This window comes from Ptychodera flava (genome assembly GCF_041260155.1).
Source record: "Ptychodera flava strain L36383 chromosome 3 unlocalized genomic scaffold, AS_Pfla_20210202 Scaffold_27__1_contigs__length_13241970_pilon, whole genome shotgun sequence".
NCBI lineage: Eukaryota > Metazoa > Hemichordata > Enteropneusta > Ptychoderidae > Ptychodera > Ptychodera flava.
The window spans coordinates 6,846,986-6,869,289 of record NW_027248281.1 but is presented as its reverse complement, the minus strand read 5'-3'; the positions used below and the strand labels follow the sequence as shown (position 1 = coordinate 6,869,289).

The 22,304-nt window shown below is 37.1% G+C and overlaps 1 protein-coding gene across 1 annotated transcript in view; it reads left to right on the top strand.

Annotated features, from left to right (window-relative positions):
• LOC139126465 (uncharacterized) overlaps positions 1-22,304 on the top strand; it is a 230,477-nt gene that overhangs the window by 87,527 nt on the left and 120,646 nt on the right. Inside the window, exon 3 of the mRNA XM_070692524.1 lies at positions 16,208-16,483. Coding sequence (XP_070548625.1) covers positions 16,208-16,374 — 167 coding nt within the window. The 3' untranslated portion in view covers positions 16,375-16,483. The remainder of the gene's footprint in view (positions 1-16,207; positions 16,484-22,304) is intronic.

The window sequence follows — 22,304 nt, the reverse complement described above, 5'->3', positions numbered from 1 at the left end:
TATTGTTTTCTATTGATCATAACCATCTTGTTTTTCTGCAGACATTTAAACACACAAGCTAGAGATTATTAAGATGGAGTTTAATGTTACAGGAGTTAACCTTGACATCAAACATAGCAAAGAAGGAGACATTTTGATTGCAGACTGTGTCTGTCGTATTGAGAGTTAATCATTTTTCACACCTTCAATATTACATGTTGACCGGAGCTTCATTAGTCCAGTATAGAACGCCTGTAAATGCCATGTTTACTACCAGTGAAGATATTTTAGAACTGTAACGAGTATATCAATTGAAAGTCCGATATTTTCCAGCATTCTCTGGGTAGTTTCTTTAGTGTAAATACGGAGGATAGTACATATTTTCTCCAGACCTAGGGATCTCACATCAAAACTTCATGTTTGATTTTGCCTTTTGAACTCTGCATTGTTTAGACTGATGTCAAAGATGTCGTATTCTCTGTTAGGTCGTCTCAACATTTACAAATGCCCCGTTTTCGTAAAGCCAACAAAATGGTATAAATTTATTTGAGTAAGCTTTAATATGTTGTATATTATCCTGTTCTAAGCTAAAGTGTTTCATGTCGATATTTTCACAAATTATAAAGAACATAATGACACCGACTAGTGTGCATTGGGTTTCTTGCCTCTGTCATAGTATTGTATACACCCTTCAAGGGGAGAGACCAGAGACAGGGGTACTAAGAAATTGTAATTCTGACATTTAAACTGTAGCCGTGACACCTAACACTGTAGTTTATCGCTGTTATCTGGATGTGCGGATTCCGGAAAAGTCGTACAGTCCCAAAATCCATGTTGTGCTGACTCCATAAAGCTCGTTCAGAACTGTTGGTGGCGCACACAACATGGCGGACAAACCCAGGAGAACGGCGACGGTACGTATTTTATTCATTTTTAACATGTATATCGGAAATTTTGGTCAAATATTATACATCATTCAGTGAGGTCGAGATTGATGATTTGGCCTGTGAAGTTTCAGAGTTCAACTTGACATACTTGCCATGAAATTCGTGTTCCCGTTTTTCAATCGACATATCAGCAAAGAAAGACCCATAACATGGCGCACAGAAACGTTAAACGGCCAAGTATGAAAACCTATCACCTTTTGCTTCTTTCGACACTCATCATACCGCTAAATGTAACTATATTTATTGTTTATTACTTGAACCAATGATATCAGTTGTATGAAAAGTTCACGGTAAGTTCTTTGAGTGACTCATATGGAGTGCTATGTTGTAAAAAATATTAGAATAGCTGAATATAAGATATGATGTTTACTTCAGGCTCAGCCAAACCTATTTCTGCCTGAGTCGGTTTTCAAAGCCCCTTGACAGAAAATAGCAGTGAATAATTGAAAGATTTTACATAGTAGCACTGATTTTTAAAATTGAAGTGAGCATCGGAAGTTTTATATGTTTGTGAATTACAAAAACAGCATGGTCATTCATTAAATTTCATCCCTTCCTTGCTTTCTAATCTATGTACAAGGTATAGGACCACCCATTTGATAACACAAACAGCTAGACGTCCCGGCAGGTGGAAGTTTAAAGGCATTACCAATCTCCATGAGCCAGCAAAAGGAGTGACAGGAGTCAGAACAATTATCACAAGATATGAGGGGAGACGTCATGGCTTGACTAGATTATGGAAAAGTACAAAATTATATTTGTAATACATGTTACATTGTTCATCTCTCCAGAGCATACTGTAATGCTGTTTAGGGACTGGTCAGTTTCTTCGGCCTGGGGGGGGGGGGGGCCGGTGGATTCATGGGGGGGGGAGGTCACCCTGTTTTTGACTTTGGTGATAGGGGGGGGTCACCATGTTTTTGAAATGCCCAATAGGGGGGTCAGTGTGTTTTTGAATTTTGACACAGGCTCATCATTGCCTAAAATGCTAGTGTCAGCCACAAATTTCATCATTCAGTTGTATTTTTTGGCGCGCCCTTCGGGCGCATAACTTTTATAATCAGTCATATTTTTCAGCACGCCCAACTTTAACATATCAAGCATACATACATCAGAGATATCTGTATGTTCAATATTTTTCAGCGTGCTCTTCAAGCTCATTACTTTAATATATCAGACAGTGCATGACTTTCATATACAAGGCATATATATCAGAGATATCAGGGTGTTTCATATTTTTCGGCGCGCCCTTCGGGCGCCATACTTTAATAAATCAGAGATATCTTGATGTTTGCTAAGTGAAAGTGTACCATTATGAAATCTGCATTTCATATGAAAAGGATGACAAATTCCTGATACTTTTCTGTTCTCTCTATGAGAATTCAGTATGATAAAGCAACATGCACAAATATTTCACAATATATATTTGATACAGTGACTTATTTTAGAGATAGGAAAATGACAAGATATCTTTCCTTCTCATTGATGCAATTATTTTCCTTTGTGTCACAGGTTTTCTGTAGAAAGATGCTTTTTTATGAACAAAATAACAGTTAAAAAAGGCAGTTTTTGTCATTATTAGCTGTGCTTTTATGGTTTCAATGTTACAAGAAAAGGTCCTCTCAGACACTGTACACATCAGATTTGGCTAAAAAAGCTCTCTATGGCTTCTCAGGAGATTTAATTGGATGGTTGGCAAGTCTCAACACCCATCAAAGTTTTTGATTCACTGCTTTTTCCTCTTTGATATTAATAATTGACATCCATTTCTGTACAACAGTTCAGGACATCTGGTTAAGCATAGAAAGTGTGAAATACATTCACAGCTCATTCAAAATACAGCTCATTCAAAATGTACTGTATTCAAACTTTAAGATTGACACTTTGAAATTCCTATCTTACAACTGACATGTCAACAATTTCATTAAAACATAGAATGACTATTTAAAGTATAAATATATGTAAAATGTAAAAAATATTATATATATATATATATATATATATATATATATATATATATATATATATATATATATATAAGTTATGTCCACTTTTGTTTTACCTATGTCGCGCGCCGGGGGGGGGGGGGTCACCCTGTTTTCGAAATTTGGAATAGGGGGGGTCACCCTGTTTTCGAAATTTGGAAAAGGGGGGGTCAGCCACTTTTTGACGTCGGCAAAAAATAATCCACCGGCCCCCCCCCAGGCCGAAGAAACTGACCAGTCCCTTAGTTTGGCTGTACACTTAGTTTCACAGCATACTGAAATGTCAGTGTACCAGTACTGATAGTCAACAATAAACTATGTATTCTCATGAAGTAGATGGCTTTATAATTTGTTATCAGGCTTTCTCTGTGGTCGTTATGCACAGAGTTCACCATAACTGTTGTCTTCTTCACTTTTATGATCGGAATATTCATGTACAGAGGCCTTGGTGCAAACATGTCATGTTTTCTGAATTTTCAGGAATTCTTGATCACAAATGGTATTAAGATATTTCAGACACATTTACATACCGGTAGATGGGATGCCATTAACCAAAGGAATAAAAGCTGTTTTTGATATTTATTGGCCAATATTATCACTGACTGAATATATGATCTTGCCATTTTCATTGATTTCAATGTCCCCAATTGTGCTTTATAGAGGTCACTGTGTAAACTCAAATCTCCTTAAAGGTAAAGTTTTAGTAGAAAAACTGCAGTAGTCTATTTAGTTGAGAAAACTGTGCATATCTTTGAGAGGTTTTCTATGTGTTTTTATGAGTGATCTTTTAGCAATTTATTTGTAAAATCAAACCACTGAAAAGCACCTTTTGTCGAAGATTTTTCTGTATTCAACTTGAACAAAAAAAGTGAATGAAGAGATACTGCACATTAACTGTGTTGTGATAGTTTCTTTGCGGAAGTGTATAGTTCTTTGTATATACCTATGGAACACTTAAGGGACTGGACACAAATAACAGGGGGGCGGTGTTTTTTGAATCACCGCTGCATCAAAAATAGTGACCCTTCAAAAGTTCATGAACAAAAATTAGTGACCCTCCCCCTTATCCGTGCATGAAAATAAATGACCCTCCCCTGTTACTCAATACCCCCCAACAAACCCGCAATGTGTTCAAGACACCCCTTCTGACTTGCTATACTTTTGAAATCCCCTCCCGAAAGGAAGGCAAAATGTGGCTGATATAACGCTTTGTCCAAAAATTTCAAATCATATGTGTGTGATAATTCATGTAAATGTACTTTGCTTGAAGTGACAGGTAAAAAGTGTATGCGTGTACAAACAATGTAATTTTTAGATTTCATCGAAAATGTTGATTCACTATACATGGTAGTTGACTATAAGAAAACTATGAATATCATTTTCCAATATAAAACTAGCAATATCTGTTCATCTATAGATGATTAATAACAGATATAAATATACTTGATTAGCATGGATTGTTTACAAGTGCACATGTGAACAAGATATTTGATTTTGGAATTTCACTCAAAATGTTGATCCATTATACATGGGAGTCTATGACAAAACTGTAAAAATAATATGCACTTTTTGTGCATATATGGACCCTGAATAATTGACATAATTGTACTTGATTAGAAGAGGGTGGTAACACCTGCATCTGTGTACAAGAACTTTGTTTTTGGAATTTCGCATAAAAAATTCATCCATTTTACATTGTAGTCTATGACAAAACTAAGAATAATTGTTTTAAATACAAAACTTGGCAAATCTGTCTATTTATGTACACCCGTTATTGTTCATGATTAGTAAATGTTCATGATTAGACTAGAGTGATTTCATAGCAGTCTATGATGACACTATGGATATTTTTTTCCAATCCAAAACTAGGTAAATTTGTGCATTTATGTACACCTAATTATTAGTATTAGTCTTAATGATTAGACGAGGGTGGTTTCACGTCCATGGTTGTGCAAGAAATTTGATTTTGGAATTTCACTGAAATGTCGATTCACTATGCATAGCAGTCTATGACAAAACTTTGAACATTTTTTTTCCAATACAAAACTAAGTAAATCTGTGCATTTATGTACACCTAATTATTAGTATTAAGGATGATAAATACCAAATCGTTCATTTTTCTGTCAAATTTTCAAAATTCACTGAGAATACGCCTTGAAGTAAGACCCAGCATTGAGATGTGTCGCCAGTTCAAGATAAGCAATGGTTCCGTGTAATTCACGATTTTTAAAAATCAAAACAAATACACGTGGCTATCCCGGTTAAATCGGGGAGCTTTTGTAAACATTGTGGACACATTTGCATTGCTATTTCCATAATCCATCTTGAGTGACACAACGTTGCGTTGCACTAGCTAATTTACATAATGACGTGCTGTGACTTCTCCAAACACCAGGATTACTTTCGTCTGTAAACAATAAACCGTAATTAAATGTTTGTCGAAGCCTAGTCCAATAAACAAGTATTCGTACAGTTCCAGACATAGTCTACACCAGAGAGCAAGTCATTTTTCCTAGTGTGGTCAAGACATCGTGTCAACGACGATTTCTCAGCAGTGCGACGTTTTATCACTCTTTGCTTAGGGTTGGTCGGAGCCTGCACACACCGCTTTACGGTGGTTGACGTCTTTTTCGCAATGTTAGATAAACAATTACACAGTGTTCATTCTAGGATTTAAAAACAATGGGCACTGTTGGCCCCAACTCCTGTCCCAAGGGGGCCATTTTAGAAAATCGGGGGCCATCATCATCACACATTTAAAAAACTTGAATTTTCTGCAGAAAACACTGTAGTCTATCAAGTCAAGAAAAGGAGAATACTGGAGATCGGGCGCCCCGTAACTAACCAAGCCTACTGCAAAGTTGTCCCTTGTACGTACGCAACAGGCCAATAATGGCAACAGCAAACCGTTTGGTTTGATTCAATTGTTTACGTAACTTATGTGATGAATTATTGATATGTCGGACTTGAACAACTGTACAAATTGCTAAGGACTGTGATTTTGACTGTGGAAACGATCATGATCAAAGCTTAGCGCACCGGTAGGATTTCTCCGAGAGTGGCCCTCGATTTGCACGCATCGACAATTAGGCTACTCATACACTGATATATAGCCTACGTACGCTTGCCTCCGTACCTCCGGGGTCGGAGGTACGGAGGCAAGCGTACGTTATAGAATATAGGCTAACTGATATAGCACGACACTGTAACCCGTACGACCTAAATAAAGTGATCGATACATCAACTTTTAAACATAACTCGTATGTATTAGCAAATTTACGATCATTGGTTCTGGCCAAAGGGTTTTACACAGCGGTGTTGTTCTATGCAAAGACCTGGCTACTCTGGAAAACGAGATGTGTCCGACCTAAAATGTGTTGCTCTTCAAAACGATCATGGATGTTTTCCTTGCAGTGTTCAATGTTTCGTTTGTATGGACGGTAGACGTTGCAAACGCTTCAATTTAAGGGACTGCCCGATCATCCTGGGTTCATCAACTATACCGGCGTTAAAAATCCGAGTGTCGACTAGCTTTCCACCTTTACGCAGCGGCCAGTGCCGTTGTTTTATATTCATCGGCCATGCCACATGCGTACGGCTCCAAAACACCGTTGCCCCTACATCAGTCCTTTCTACCCAGCTTCCTATGTACCACCATATATGCTGTAGTGGGTATTTAATTGCAAAGGTTGATAGGTAACTGAATCGTTTTACATGTCACACTATGACTGAGTTAATGACCTTCGGGGGAGCTACGCGAATGTATGAACTACGTGAACTCTGCGTGATCGACCCATTCATATAATGTTGCGCCCTTAGTGGCGCGTCAAACGTAGAAATGAGGGCCATTCGAGATTTTATTGCGCAATGGCGCGTCCTAGAATTAACTTTGCAATTAGTGCGATAGTACGCTATCAAGTCTACGGTTCTGCAATGTCTATATAGCTTGTGAGGGGAGTGTGATCTGGGGAACGCAAACAAGCTTATCTGCATATGAATTCAGGACACGCCCGCTATCAGTTATGACTGCTGACGTCATTGTTTTTCCACTGAAGCCATTCGCTGTGGCGATGTGTCGACACGCAAGGCTCCGAAAATTGGTAGTTTTCCGCGATTTATTTTATTTTCCTGGGACTTTTTCTCTGAACAACTGTCATTCCCGGCCGACATCATCACTTGGTAACAAAGTATGCCCGTGTTGAGGCTCGTGCACGTCTAATTATCAAATGCCATAGCGTAGAAGTATCGAAACAGTTTTTTGCATTTTTCTCGAATTCGATGTGTGAATGAAGTACCCTTCTTTGGCACCTTGTCAATTCGCGCTCACAAACACTAGCTGCTTGAAATTCACACCGTCCATTGGAAACATAATGAACTCAAAATCCGTGTCTGGGATTTCCTTTATATTCCTTTGTTATTTTTAATGCGCTCTTAAAGGTGTTGGACGAAGGTGCTTTCAAGGAATTTTAATTATCACGTCATATAATTTGAATGGAGCCTCCGAGAAAAATCGCAGACACGGTTTTAAAGGATATTGTCAAGGCTTGTCAATGAAGAAATTCCAACCGGAAATCTTGCAGCGTGTTCGCATAAGGCCGGGAAAACCGGTTTTTGGAAGATTCAGCAAAACGCTTGTCACGTGATTCTGATGCAAATAATGACCGTGCACTGTGCTTTGTCGGATAGCTCTATATCAGGGCTTTCAGAAAATGTATACTTTATTGGAGTTTGGGACATGTTCAATTGAGAAAAAAATAAAATCTGAAAGTGTCTAAAAGGTATTTATCATCCTTAATGTTCATGATTAAACCAAAGTGGTTTCAAGTCCATGGTTGTGCAAGAAATTTGATTTTTGAATTTCACTGAAATGTCGATTCACTATGCATGGCAGTGTATGACAAAACTATGAATATTTTTTCCAATACAAAAATAAGGAAATCTGTGCATTTTTGTACACCTAATTAATAGTATAAATGTTCATGATTAGACCAAAATGGTTTCAAGTCCATGATTGTGCAATAAATTTGATTTTGGAATTTCACTGGAATGTCGATTCACTATTCATAGCGTATTCACTATGCATAGCAGTCTATGATGAATCTATGAATATTTTTTTTTCCAATACAAAACTAAGTAATTCTGTGCATTTATGTACACTTAATTATTAGTATTAATGTTAACGATTAGATTACAGTGGTTTCAAGTCTATGGTTGTGCAAGAAATTTGATTTTGGAATTTCATCGAAATGTTGATTCACTATACATGGCAGTTTATGACAAAACTATTAATTTTTTTTCCAATACAAAACTAAGTAAATCTGTGCATTTATGTACACCTAATTATAAGTATTAATGTTCATGATTAGACCAAAGTGGTTTCAAGTCCATGGTTGTGCAAGAAATTTGATTTGGAATTTCACTGACATGTCGACTCACTATGCATAGCAGTCTATGACAAAACTATGAATATTTTTTTTCCAATGCAAAACTAAGTAAATCTGTGCATTTTTGTACACCTAATTATTGGTATTAATGTTCATGATTAGATGAGAGTGGTTTCAAGTCCATGGTTGTGCAAGAAATTTGATTTTGGAATTTCACTGAAATGTCGATTCACTATGCATAGCAGTCTATGACAAAACTATGAATATTTTTTTCCAATACAAAACTAAGTGAATCAATGCATTGATGTACACCTAATTATTAGCATTAATGTTCATGATTAGACCAAAGTGGTTTCAAGTCCATGATTGTGCAATAAATTTGATTTGGAATTTCACTGGAATGTCGATTCACTATTCATAGCGTATTCACTATGCATATCAGTCTATGATGAAACTATGAATATTTTTTTTTCCAATACAAAACTAAGTAAATCTGTGCATTTATGTACACTTAATTATTAGTCGCGCCAGCGGCTTACTGACTACGCATGCGCTTATTCATAATATACTATGCGAGTAACCGGAAGTGTACCCTTGTTTCTCAGTTGGGCGCCGCCATGTTTTTTTTTGAGTACTCGTAAATAAACAAATACGAAACAAATTACTATGATATAACATGCCTTTTATAAAATATACCTCTTTTATTAGCCAGTAAATGTTATTATACACCTTGTCGCTGATACAAAGTATCGTTGATATAGATAAACGGAGAAAACTGTCGTGCACATGAACGGGGGCATACGCAAAGAATGCTGGGATTGAATTATAGAAGAGCGCCCCCTGTGTCAATAATTAGATTCAAAAATTGCAAGTTTTTAGACGGAACGCTATAGTTTTCAGCTTGCAAGTGGAAGGTGGGCAGTGCGGTTACCATTGCAATGATAATGATTGCATAATACGTCCTTGTTTATCGCAATAGGCTGTTATCATTGTAAAAATTGCCAATTTTTGTCCAAAATTTTTACACGCTACAGAAAATCTATACCTGCCCTGCTGCAGCCTGTGCAGGGTTTGACGTCGTGTGTACGTGAACTGTCTTTCATCAGAGGGAAACTGGGCATAGTTGGCATATAAACGTTTATGAAGTAACAATTACAGTTTATCATGAATCAATACAAATAACATTGCCAATCTTAACCCCTGGCGCGACACCAAGGGCTGAGCCCTATATAATATTAGTATTAATGTCAATGATTAGACGAGAGTAGTTTCAAGTCTATGGTTGTGCAAGAAATTTGATTTTGGAATTTCACTGAAATGTCGATTCAATATGCATAGCAGTCTATGATGAAACTATGAATATTTTTTTTCCAGTACAAAACTAAGTAAATCTGTGAATTTATGTATACTTAATTATTAGTATTAATGTTAATGATTAGATTTGAGTGATTTCAAGTCCATGGATGTGCAAGAAATTTTATTTTGGAATTTCATCGAAATGTTGATTCACTATACATTTTAGGCTACGCTATGAGGAAACTACAAATAACTCATAGGTTATCTGATCCTAAATTGTTATTCATAATTTGTTCGACCTGAAGCTTCCAGTTGTTATTGATGACATTTTGCACTATTCTGAATAGTTTGTATTCTGTCAATGTCCTCAAAAAATAAAAAATGTACATACAGCGACATGAACATTTGACACCGACCTATACCCAATGTATTGCCAATGGGAGAGATGATATCACATTGTTATTGAAAGAGGCATAATAGGGGACAGTTACGCACATAGAGGAGTTGGATAAGTAGAAATCATGACAACTTAAATCAATGTGGCTGTTTGGATCATAAATACATTGTAAATTATACCCTTAAACGTGCGCCCGAAGGGCGCGCCGAAAATGGAAATGGCACAAAATTAAAGTGCCAGGAGGTATTTTTTCTTTTTTCAGTATTCCATATTCTTCAATACGTGCACATGCAATTCCAGCTTTGATGCATAAAAAAGGTGACCCTCCCCATAGGCATACACAAAATTTTATGACCCTTCAAAAATGCGTGCGCGAAAAATGGTGACCCACCGCCAAAAACACCGACCCACCCCCCCCTGTAATTTGTGTTCAGTCACTAACAGAGCTAGGAGTTTCATGTTGCATCACTGAATGGAGAGACTGAGACGAATAACGTAATTAAAATCAGATAATGTAATAATACTCCATGAATGTATTTCGATTGTTACATGGAAAAAAACAGAACATTTTAGAACACAAGTATTGCTTTAAAGGAGAGTCTCTTCTCTGATGAACTCTCTCTTTACAAGTTTGACTTCGCATGTATGAGGTAGTGGAGTGCTTGTTTCCAATTTCTTTCCATTTTGAAGTACAAAATAGTGACTATTAAAGAATCTAGAACTATAGAGAATAAACACATTAAAAAACTGCAAGAACATCTACCTATTAATTCCTCAAAACTTATTTTTCTCAGAACTCTGTTAAGGTGGTTGGAAAGGCTATTTTTGCACCAATTCTTTTCTCAGAGTTAATGTCAAGTTTCAAGTGTTAGAATCAAGATATTTAGTTCAAATTTTCAGGATAACTCCCTTAGTTAATATTTTCTCCAAAGAATATAAAAATTGTATATTTGCAGCCATGATTTTGAAATATGACACCAGTAAATATTAAAATTTAATTTTTCATATTTTTTTTACATATTTGAATTTAATAATAATTGGATAGTATTAATATTACCAAATTAGTTATAAATATGTTGACACTATTTATTGTAAGATTTGTACGGCAGGATTTGTAAATAAAATTTGTTTTTAGCTACTATAGACTATAGTCTATAGAAGCTATTGGGATGGGTATCCGTCCGGCGTCCGTCGTCAGTCTGTATGTATGTATGTATGTATGTATGTATGTATGTATGTCTGTGTGTGTGTGTGTGTGTGTGTGTGTGTGTGTGTGTGTGTATGTATGTATGTATGTATGTATGTATGTATGTATGTCCGTTTGTGAGGCGTCCGTCCACTCAAATATCTTGAGAACCGCAGTACTTACTGATTTGATATTTGTTGTGTAGATGAAAAATATGATTTTGAGAAACTTTTTTTTAATTTTTTGATATTGTTGAAAATAGGCAAATTAATGCCAAAAAAGGTGTTTTTGGTAAAAAATCTTCTTCTTCATAACCGCTTGTCAGACAGCTTTGTTATTTGGTATACAGGTCCCTAGGGATAACCCAACTTAGATTTGTTCAAATTGTGATGAAATATGCAAATGTGTATTTTTAAGGAATTTTTTTGTCATTTTTGGTCAAAGTTTGACTTACATTGTATGTAATTCTTGTACTGTATAAACCCTATCAGTTCACCCAGAAAAAAATAATTAATATGATTTTAAATAATTGATTTAATTAGGAAATCATCAAAGCCAAAATAATTTTAGTGTGGAATTATCAGAAAGTTCAACTTTTTTTGACAGTTCATAGTGAATTGAGGATTAAAACATGTAAAGGCAACTTTCCTGAATCCCAACTTTGACATATTCTGAACCACCATTTATGTTACCTAAAAGAAATTGCTCATAATAGTTTGTCATGATAGGGTGGTCAAATAAATAGAGATAGAGAAAGTTCTAATTTCCATTTATGGTTGACTTGGTAAGGATAAAATAAGATTACTTTTTGAGGAAAAAATAGAGTGGTCAATTAAAAGAGTGGTCAAAGTGATAGGGTTTTTATGGTAAAGCTGGGCTGTAAGATTCCTCATGTGCTATTTATAGCAATTATGCAATCTGTGTAAACAGTGCAATGAAAGTGTAACATGATTCCTTATAATGCTTTTGATGACCTTGAACTTCTTAAGTTTCAAACATTTGTCTCTTCAGTGTGCTTTCTCTGAGTACGTACAGTCTCAATTTATTCAACAGAACTTACTTACAATGTTAATTTGAAAGTTAAAATGTGCTTGGTTAATAGGAAGAAAATACTGATATTAAAAGATAACCAGCTCAAGATTCTTTAGAACCTGACAGATATGCTGTTTTTTATGACGTAAATCTTGATTTAAGCAAGTCTTGTTTACTTTAATTATAATGTAATTAACTCTTGTTTATTTGCTATTATAGACTAATATAGTCTGATGAAATATGCAAATCTGTATTTTTACGGAATTTTTTTCCATTTTTGGTCAGGCCATCCCGAAATGAGCTATCAAAGATATCCACCATCTTCATCAATACATGTGTCACAAAAGGTTATTCTCTGCATAACACAGCAGAGCTCTGTCAACTGTTGAGTCGCTTGTTTTTTCAAAACCGCTGGTCAGACAGCTTTAATATTTGGTTTACATGTCCCTAGGATGACCTTAGTGAGATAATTTCATACAGTCAGGAAATACTTAATTTTGTATCCATGTCTATAGTAGCTTCAGGGACTTTGGCCCTATGTTTATGATTTTACATGGGTTTACATATCAAAAAATTATTAAAAATTCTTTCAAATTTCAAAATGTGATTTTTCAAAAAGTACTTCAAATACAGGAAAATTGTGCCGTACAAATCTTATCTGTAACCTTGTTAATAGGCTGTAAAAATTCCATGTCCATATCTCATTTCAAAGGTTGGATTAAATTGGTATAAAATTATGTAGGAAAACTGTTATTCTGTCAAAAATGTTGAAAACAAGCCATATTTGCACCCCTCTTTTGAAGTCAAAGAGCAGTATTTTTGGTTAATCTCACTTTTGACACCTCTTTGACACTCAAAGAATCTAAAAATGCATTTACAATAGCAGCTACTCACTCTGGATGCCAGCACCACCTTGTCAAACTTTCCTGAAAAACAGCAACTAATGACTTTCCCTTTTCAAACATTTTATTGAAAGCTAGGGGACCTCTACCATAGTTAATACACTAAGGACTCCCCAACTGCTCCTTATTTGGTCAGTTTTTCAGAAGTTTCAACAGGCTATAACTCTGCAATGCCTTTGTGCCCAAATGTCTAGTTTTTTTTATCCCACAGAGAATGTTGACTACTTTTATATTTAATAGTTTTATTGAAGTTTATAACTGACGCTCTAGCCTTTCCAACCACCTTAATATCATATCTTAAAGTTCCATTAGCTGTATCTTTTGGCGATTTTTCCGTTAGTTTTGATTGAAATGATCACTGGCTCATGTTGAATAGCCTGTCAAATAACAGCGAATCGCATATTATTCGGAAACATTACGTGCCCTACAACTAAATAACATGTGATTTTACAACGAAAATTTCAATTTTTGTCCGGACAGAAATACAAACTCTGTTGACACGCGGATTGCAACGTAGGCATTCTTCTGCACCTGCGCGAGCCATTTACAGCAATTTCAAAATAAATATTCATTACTTATGCTATTGTCCGAGCACGTTGCCTAGCCAGATGTCTGGCAATCCACGACGCAATGTTGTTTTGATCCCGCAATAAACGTGAACTTGTACATGTCGCGTGATCGCGGCGTCACCATACCTGCGTTCCGCTGAGCATGCCAGACGTCAACAAACGAGCTCGGAAGGGCAACACATTTGAACAAAAATTAGCAGTTTTATGTGGCTATGACATCACTAATCACGTTTGTTTCTTCATAAAACAACATCTTGCAACAAATATGAGCCTCCAACATGGAATTTTCCGAGGGGAAAATGGTCAAAAGTTACAAATAATGGCCCTTTAATATTCACTTCACATGCATATTATGCCATTCCACAATACTGAAGAAACTTGTTTTAAACTCTTTATGACTTTTTAAGAACTACAAATATATCAGTCAATTTGGTCTAATGAAAGCCCCTAATATTTCCTAATTTAATGTCCTCCTACAAGAGTAATTCCTGTGCATCATTGCAGGGAAATTGCAAGACTTATGTTTTTTGAGTTTATATTTTAAAACCTTGGCCACAAAGGGTACAAATGAAAAGGGTCTCCTTACTGTGTTTGTACATGCCGTGTTTCTTCACGTCTGCTTTTCCACAATTTTCATAACTACTGATTGACACATGAATTCTCTCTCCAAGATTGCATTTCAAATGGGTGTAATGTGCCTTGATTTCAACCCAAAGAATTTCCAACAAGAACAAGTACAGTTTGATTAATGACACCCTTCTTTATGTTGCTTGAGGGACATGAAGTTCAAGTTTGGAACATTCGTTACGTGTGTAAACATCAGGCCTCGTTTGGTGTGTATGCAAGCATGCAGTTTGAGTTTCAGTTTTTTCAGAAAACCCTGCACCACACGGGCAGTTGAAAGGATACTGCTATGTGTGTTTTCTGCTGTGTTTTCTATATCCACATTTTGGTTTATAGACCTTATCGCATACATCACATTTGTACTCTCTCACTTTCTTGACACATTCTGGCTTAATTTTCAAACACTTCTTCGGAATCATCGCTTGATATGCTGGCTCTATCTCCACCAACCATACCATCTACATCTGTACCATATCCAACAGCTGCCTCATTTGATGTAACAGCAAACAACTGTTTCTGGACACAAGTTAGTGACAGGTACAGCTTCAATACCATGCAGCAGTTGCATTGCTATGGAAAAAATTATCATATAGAAACACTTAAGGAATACCATGACTTTTTCATATTAAAGGCATTTGGTAAGATGTGCTTTCTCAGATTTTCGACACACTACTCACTAGTGAGTTCCAATGATAGCCCTCAGTACTGTTGTGCAAGTATGATTGTACTATTCCATTAATATTATGACCTGCACATGTACATAGTGTTATGTCCACACATTAAGAAATGGACTCGTTACTGGTTACAATAATTACATTTGAACATAAGTTTTTAATGGAAATTGTAGGGAATAATAATCACCAAATTTGAGAGCAGAGCAAGGGGAATCTGCAGGCAGAAGGGGTGATAATAGTTGCTGACAGGTGGCACATCGCACTGCATAAACTAATTTCCAAAACTCATTTTCCAAATATGATTACTTTCCTATAAGCTTAGCTACAAGTTGTTTTCACAGATTTCCGAAATGAAATCTTACTTTAACGCCCAACAGCCGCATGCATGAGCTCAATTGAAAATGGGAACGCGAATTTCTTGGTAATTTTCACACATTGTACCATGAAACTTCAGAGAAATAAACTTCAGCGTCAACCTCACTGAATGCATTACATAACGGTGCCAAACATTTATCGAGAATTACGAAAGCAGAGTAAAATACTTACTGTCGCCGTTCTCCCGAGTGTTGTCCGCCATGTTGTGTGCGCCACCAACAGTTCTGAACTATCTTTTTGGAGTCAGCACTACATGGTCTTTGGGACTGTACGACTTTTCCGGAGTCCGCACATCCAGATAACAACGATAAACTACCGTGTTCGGAGGCACGGCTACAGTTTAAATGTCAGAGTTACAATTTCTTAGGTACCCCTCAGAGATGAATCATTGACCAAAAATGTGTCGTGTCATTGTAAATGATCTAGAGCCTCAGATAAGAAATGAAGACACAGCATATGACAAGGAGCTTCCGCCTTTGAAAGTTTTTTTTTTCAGCAGCAGTTGTACAGCTGAAGGTTAAAAACGATTTTTAATGACATTTATGAAATACAAATCAAGCTTTAATCGATGTATACGCTTTCATTTAATACACTATACTTTGATGGAGCAGACAGGTTTTTCTACAGAGAATCCATTTTAAAGAAACGCCAAATATTTGTCATGGAACCTTAAATACCAATTCAATGCAATAACAGCATTTGCCATGAGTTGGCAATTCATTGTAAGATGAATACTGTAGAGCTTCACAGGGATTTCAATACAACGTGGATTGTTCTAATATTTTAAGAGAAAGGTTCATTGAAATGTTACTGGTTCCTTATCCTAATGTTATGATGTCCTCTCTGACCTTTTGCAGAAAATACTTTTCCTGTATATGTAGGTCAAATCGGTAGTGGACCCCCTGTTAAAATTGAGTGCAAGAAAGAAGCTAATATTAGTTCACTCATCCAACAAATTCGAAATGAAAAGACAGAGGGCCTCAAGGACTTTCATGTCCAAAGGGACGTCGCTGTCTATGAATGAGTGCAAGTTCCTGGGAGTATCACAAAGCCAATCAAGCACGACAGAAAACTCTCTGAATTCAAGGGAAAGGATTTCATCCTCCACATAAAACACACACGGCCAAACCTCCGTAAGTAATGTATATTTAATATGAACAAACATTTGTATACTCGTGCTTATATATTGAGGCACCAGTCTACATGCTAGAGCGACGACATGACAGTATCCGGGTGTTATAATAAGGAAAACGTTGCAATCGACGTATTGTAAAGCCCTTTGAAGCTGTTTTTGGTCGTTTGGATATTACGTGATGTTGCAGTCAATTTAACAAATTATGAGTTTTGAAGATGCCTCCTCAGTGGCATATTTCGATGATATATCACCAGGGCAGTACAAGTACTTTAAGTGTTAAAGCATAAACAGCTATGCCTGCTAGAAGGTAGAAGTATTCCTTTAAAGCAGTTGCAATGGTTAGGAAAATCTTGAATAAACATATTTGGTAAATCACTTTTCAGATGGAAAAACCCAAAGGAATCAATACAAAATTGAATTCTGTCTTGTATTTTTTCGCCCATTTCTTAACGTTTTAGACTATATCTAAAGGAAAACTTGACCAACCTGTATGCAACATACTGAAACTATATATTGTTACTATGGAGCTTTCGGATTATACGTTCACTTGCATATTAACGTATTTATGTATTGCACTCTATATCAATATTGCCTTAACCGATTTTGACAAGACATCTACTGTTACTTGATCATACTTGGGCCTAGTTATTTTTTTCAGTTTGATAAGCGCGAAATTCAAAGTATAAGCTGTTTTTAGGTCGTATATATTGAATGCATCAATTTTGACCAGACGTTTGCTATAAATTAAGCATACCTAGTTGAAAGTACATGAGAGTTTAAGGATCATGAAATTTTAATTATTGGTTAACAGAGATTTATTCATTCTCAAAGTCTCGTTAGTACAACGTATGATAATTAGTTCATCTCCATATTGATAAATTATCCAGTAGACCAAACAACAAAGCTGCACACTATGAATTTAAACACGTAAAACATTAATGTATGGCCATTCTGTTCTTCAAGAAATACGGGCAAGATAAGAAACATCAAGTTTCTGTATAGCATACACAAATATGTGCAGTTTTGATTTCATATCATGCTTGTAGTTCATTCGTCTTTGCACACGGTATACTCCTATCTCTTACTTTGATATCTGGACATGTTTTAAAAAAAATGATTTAGCAGAAATTTTTAGTGTCGTAGACCAGCTTCAGTCCCAATATTCGTTAGGATAAGGCACTTCACCGCTCTTTTCTGGATCTGAGAACACATCTGTAAATACCACTCTCTTGAAAAACTTGATGTTTTGGTACTCTAGCACAAACAGACAATGATGTTATAGAGCTTGCTCATTAGAAATTTGCTGGAATTTGCCAGAAAAGACAATTCTGTCTGATGTCCACAGGCATCACCATTCAGCTCAATGGTGAAGCAAAATAGTTCTGTCTGTTTGTCCAGAAACTTTTGGATATTATTTTTGCCGAACATCGTCATCAATGCTGTCAGCCTATCCATTATATAATATACAGCGCCTTCATGAAAACCCACAGTTGTTCGTCAAAGAAGCCCTCCATGTCGCCATTGGTTTTCAGGACGCGAACTTAAGATAGTGTTGATAAATCATTTAATAGCTGCAGCACTTTTGGCAACCAATCCCTTCAGCCACTGGCCCAGTTGTTTGACTTCTTTAGTTGTAATAAGTCGTATGCTTTCTCCGACGGGCCATCGCCCATGTCATCAAGTGGTGGGTTTCCACTTTCACACCTTGTGGACTACTAACAATCCGTAGACCTAGAGCAAGTGCTGTGATCGCTAGTAGTGTGGCAGTTAGCAGTGCTCTGATAGTAAGCTCTCTTCATTTGAACAGTTCTGTCAACTTCGTTTTTAGGTTCAGATCTGGTTGGTTGAGAACTTTAAGTGGCCTTGTTAGAGCCATTCTTTCATACATTTCATGATACTCGCCACATAGATGTGGTAGTCAGGTTTTGCAAATTCTGCTTGGATATCTGGTGTCAGCTCAGGGCATTCACCAGAGGGGCTGGGGTTAGTATGTTGTCTCTTTTAGCGTACAGCTCTGCAAGACCTTTGTTTGCAAGGGATAGCTCGTCTTTGAAAACTACATATTAGGGGTGGAGGTCATCAGTTTTGGAAATCCTGTCCTCGATTGCCTGTATTTTTTCTCCAGTACCGCTCTATCCTCTCTGAGCTCAGTCGAGTAATCAAGCAGCTGATCAATGTCTTCGGGGTGGAGTCTATTAGGTGCTACTTCCAGATTGCAGAGTTGCCTTCTGTGGGCATTGTCATCGTGTAAGAACTTATCAAGTCTATCAACAGTGACCAGGACCACATCATCTCCTGCAGCTGGGGCCTCATCTCCGCCAGCGTGGTCTTCTCCCGGACATCTCTTTTAAATCTTTAAACCCTTTCTTTTTTCTCCAAAATGTAGATCTGCGTGTTGTCTTTGGTCGATTGGAAATGACATGATTACGAACCCTTATATACCGACAGATTTTAAGGGATACTCTACATATAATAAGATATCTAACTGCGGGCCAAAAGGATGTCTTAAAGGGAAGTATTCCAGGAAGCATTTTTCATACCTGCCAGCGCTTTCAGCCGGTCGCTATTGACGAAAGCGAACATTGTACCGATTTATTTTCAATAGAATATCGATCGAAACCTGTTTACGCCCCATTCGTGTGTACAGGTCACGTCATGAGTATTTCCACAATAACACCAGTCTATATTTACTTTATATACCATAAAATCGGCCAAGTTTGGCGCCATTGTGAGCTTGAAACGACATGCCAGTGAGCCAAACAACACTGTATCAATTTTCACCCTCATCGATTCAGAATTGAGGAATTTAACCGGTGAGAAGAGTGCAGTCTTTTCAGTACATTTGACGCCATTAATTCTGTGGGAATCGAACTTGTTCGCGGTATAGCAAAATGAAAAATACATGTGAAAAAACCGTTGGTTTAAATTTTTCATTTCTCAATTATTTTTACAATATTTGAAATTACACATCTCATAAATGTAAACTAAAACTCTATCGTTTTATTTTTCTGAGTTTCCCTCTTGTTTTATGACATAACGAGTTGACGATCGTTTGTGCTGTTGGCTATATTTTCACCTATTTTTGCTTATTAAATAATAACACATGAGAGCGAGGGCAATATCACGATTTCTTGCCTGCCCAAGGGATGGTGGTCATGATCGAAATATTGATGATGCCCGAGCCGTAGGCGAGGGCATCATCAGTATTTCGATCATGACCACCAGCCCGAGGGCAGGCAAAAAATCGTGATATTGCCCTAGCTCTCATGTGTTATTATTTTTATTACACCGAACAAGCAAACATGCAAAGAAACAAAAACACAAAGACTTCTTCGAGTACAGTTCGCCTTCTGAGTCCGGACCTCAGCGTAAAATGTTGTCACTGCCTAGTCTAGGGTTGCCGCTAAAGTTTGCCGATCTCCTCGGTGGCGTATATCCAAATTTGTTGCTTGCATAGTCACTGAACACAGAAATTGCATTCATTGTTGCCATTTTCGTTCGTTTGCTGTTTACTTGCATCAAAATATCGTCTTACTGTGCAGGTGACAGCTCTGCATGACGTTTCGCAGCCATAAGTTGCCGACTGCAAAGTACAAGCGAACGACAATTTGTTTTGCGCAGAAAGGATGCGCAGTAAGTAAAATGACGTCATCCATGTAATATCAAATGCAGAGGGCATCATCAAGTTCGCAGAGGGCATCATCACATTCGCAGAGGGCATCATCACGTTCTTTTACATGTCACATGAGTCGTGTTTAACCAATGGCAGTGCACGCTGAATGAGTGAGGTGTAATAATAATTATTATTGCATAGGTATGTTTTGTAATTCCTCCGTAGAGTTCTTGCCAAAATATCGTAATGGAAAGGGTGCGTAACATACTAGGGAAATGAAATCTGCAACTTTTCATCATATTAGCTGTGCAGCAGGGAGATTTTGCGAAATTTTCAACACAACGTGGAAGGAGGATTTGAGTTTCTCTACGTATACTCGACGTATGTGTGGCAAAAAGTTGGGACGCTCAATATTGCCCGAAATAGGGTGTTTCTTGGCCGCAGTGTCTTGCTTTCTCACGGATTTTGTTGCCGATTCTTCTTTAAATATTTAAACATATATTTTAATTTTACGAAGAATAGATAACATGTTGAATACAATGGACAATATTATACAATCCTATGGGTTAAACACAGTCACTGCAACAGATGGAAATTGTGTTGTGTGGGGAGGGCGTGGCTGCGGCAGATCAATCATACCAAACAGACAAAAATCAAGAAAAAATATGCTATGTCATTGCAAGTGGCATGGTGAAAGCAGTAAATGCATTAAGGATGTACGATCGGAAAAGTAAAAGTAATGTCAATTTTTTCAAATGGGGATTTTTGAATACCTACATATGTGAATAGTCCCAAACTGGGGAAAAAAGATGGGGTCACCGCGCTTATATTTTTACAAAATGACATTGAAAATTCACGATTTTTCACAAAATCACTAACCAGATATGAACTGAATGGCCTCGCGTGCACATTTTGTAAAGTACTTCTTGGGGTATTGGCTTTTATGAAGAAGGAAAATGTGTCTATAGATTAAAACTTTTACAAATCATTTACATTACATTGTTTTTATTCCCGAAATTAATCCAATCTATCTAAATTTGACATTATCCCCACTGCATTACGCAATGAAAAAAAAGAAAAGAAACCATTTGAAAAATTATGATCCAACAATATCTGTCGATGCAAGTGCAAATGGCTGAGCAGGCTCTTGACTGGCAGAGGTCGCGTTTGCGTATAAATTCTGCATATTTCACATAAAATTGCCATGTAGAACGAGTTGACCTACTTCACAGTATCTCAATGCGCCCAAAAACGATACAATCATCTGTGCCGCGCCGTGTAGCAGCAAAATGAGTTCGTGACCTTTGAAGTACGCGTTTCAAAAAATAAATACCCATGGGAACCTGCTCACCACGCCACGCAACTCATGTACAGCTGACTATGGTGCACTTGTCAGGCGATGGTCGATGATTGTGGTTATTGCCTATATTGTCAAGTTCAATGCCTAATTTACGGAAACACGAACTCTGTCTAGTGTATTCGAAGCTCTGCGTACAGGTTGTGCACACGGCCTCTACCACGTGCTGTCCTGTGGACAGTGTGGTACAAGCCGTCGGCCTACCACCGTACCGCCGGGAAACGCAGACCTATTGTACGCAGGAGCTAGCCTACTGCTGCTGATTTAACATCAATGCCAACATGGAAATCTCATGAAAAATTTGTCATTGTTGGTTCTGTAGCTAATACAATCTTGAAAAGCAACTTAAAAGACACAGACTGTCAATACGTCGCCATAATATTATGCTGATCTCAGCGGAACCATGCGGGAATATAAATTCGCTGACACACACACAAGATTGAAAAGTGTCACTCTACATCTCATTCTCAGAGAAAAATGCATTGATCAAATATTATGACGCTTACCTTCGATAATCTAGCTTTTGGTTTGCTATGTCCAGAGTAACCCACACGATTCTAAAAGTCAAACGTCGACACGACGACATCAACAGTCAAAACTCAAGATTAGCGATCAGCGCGGCCGAGTGACTGAATTCAGAAATCACTTTGTGTAAAATGTTTTAGTATAGCGCCCTCAAACATACTTATTTAGCGTCCCATAGACTTATACAGGCCACAAATTTCTTTTACTCATAACTTGATAAATTCGCAAAGCACAACCACCAAAACTAATCAGTTCTTGCAAAAATTTGAAGAACAAATTGTGTGCGAAACGTGATCGGAATCTGCCAACCGTTTTGAGATATCG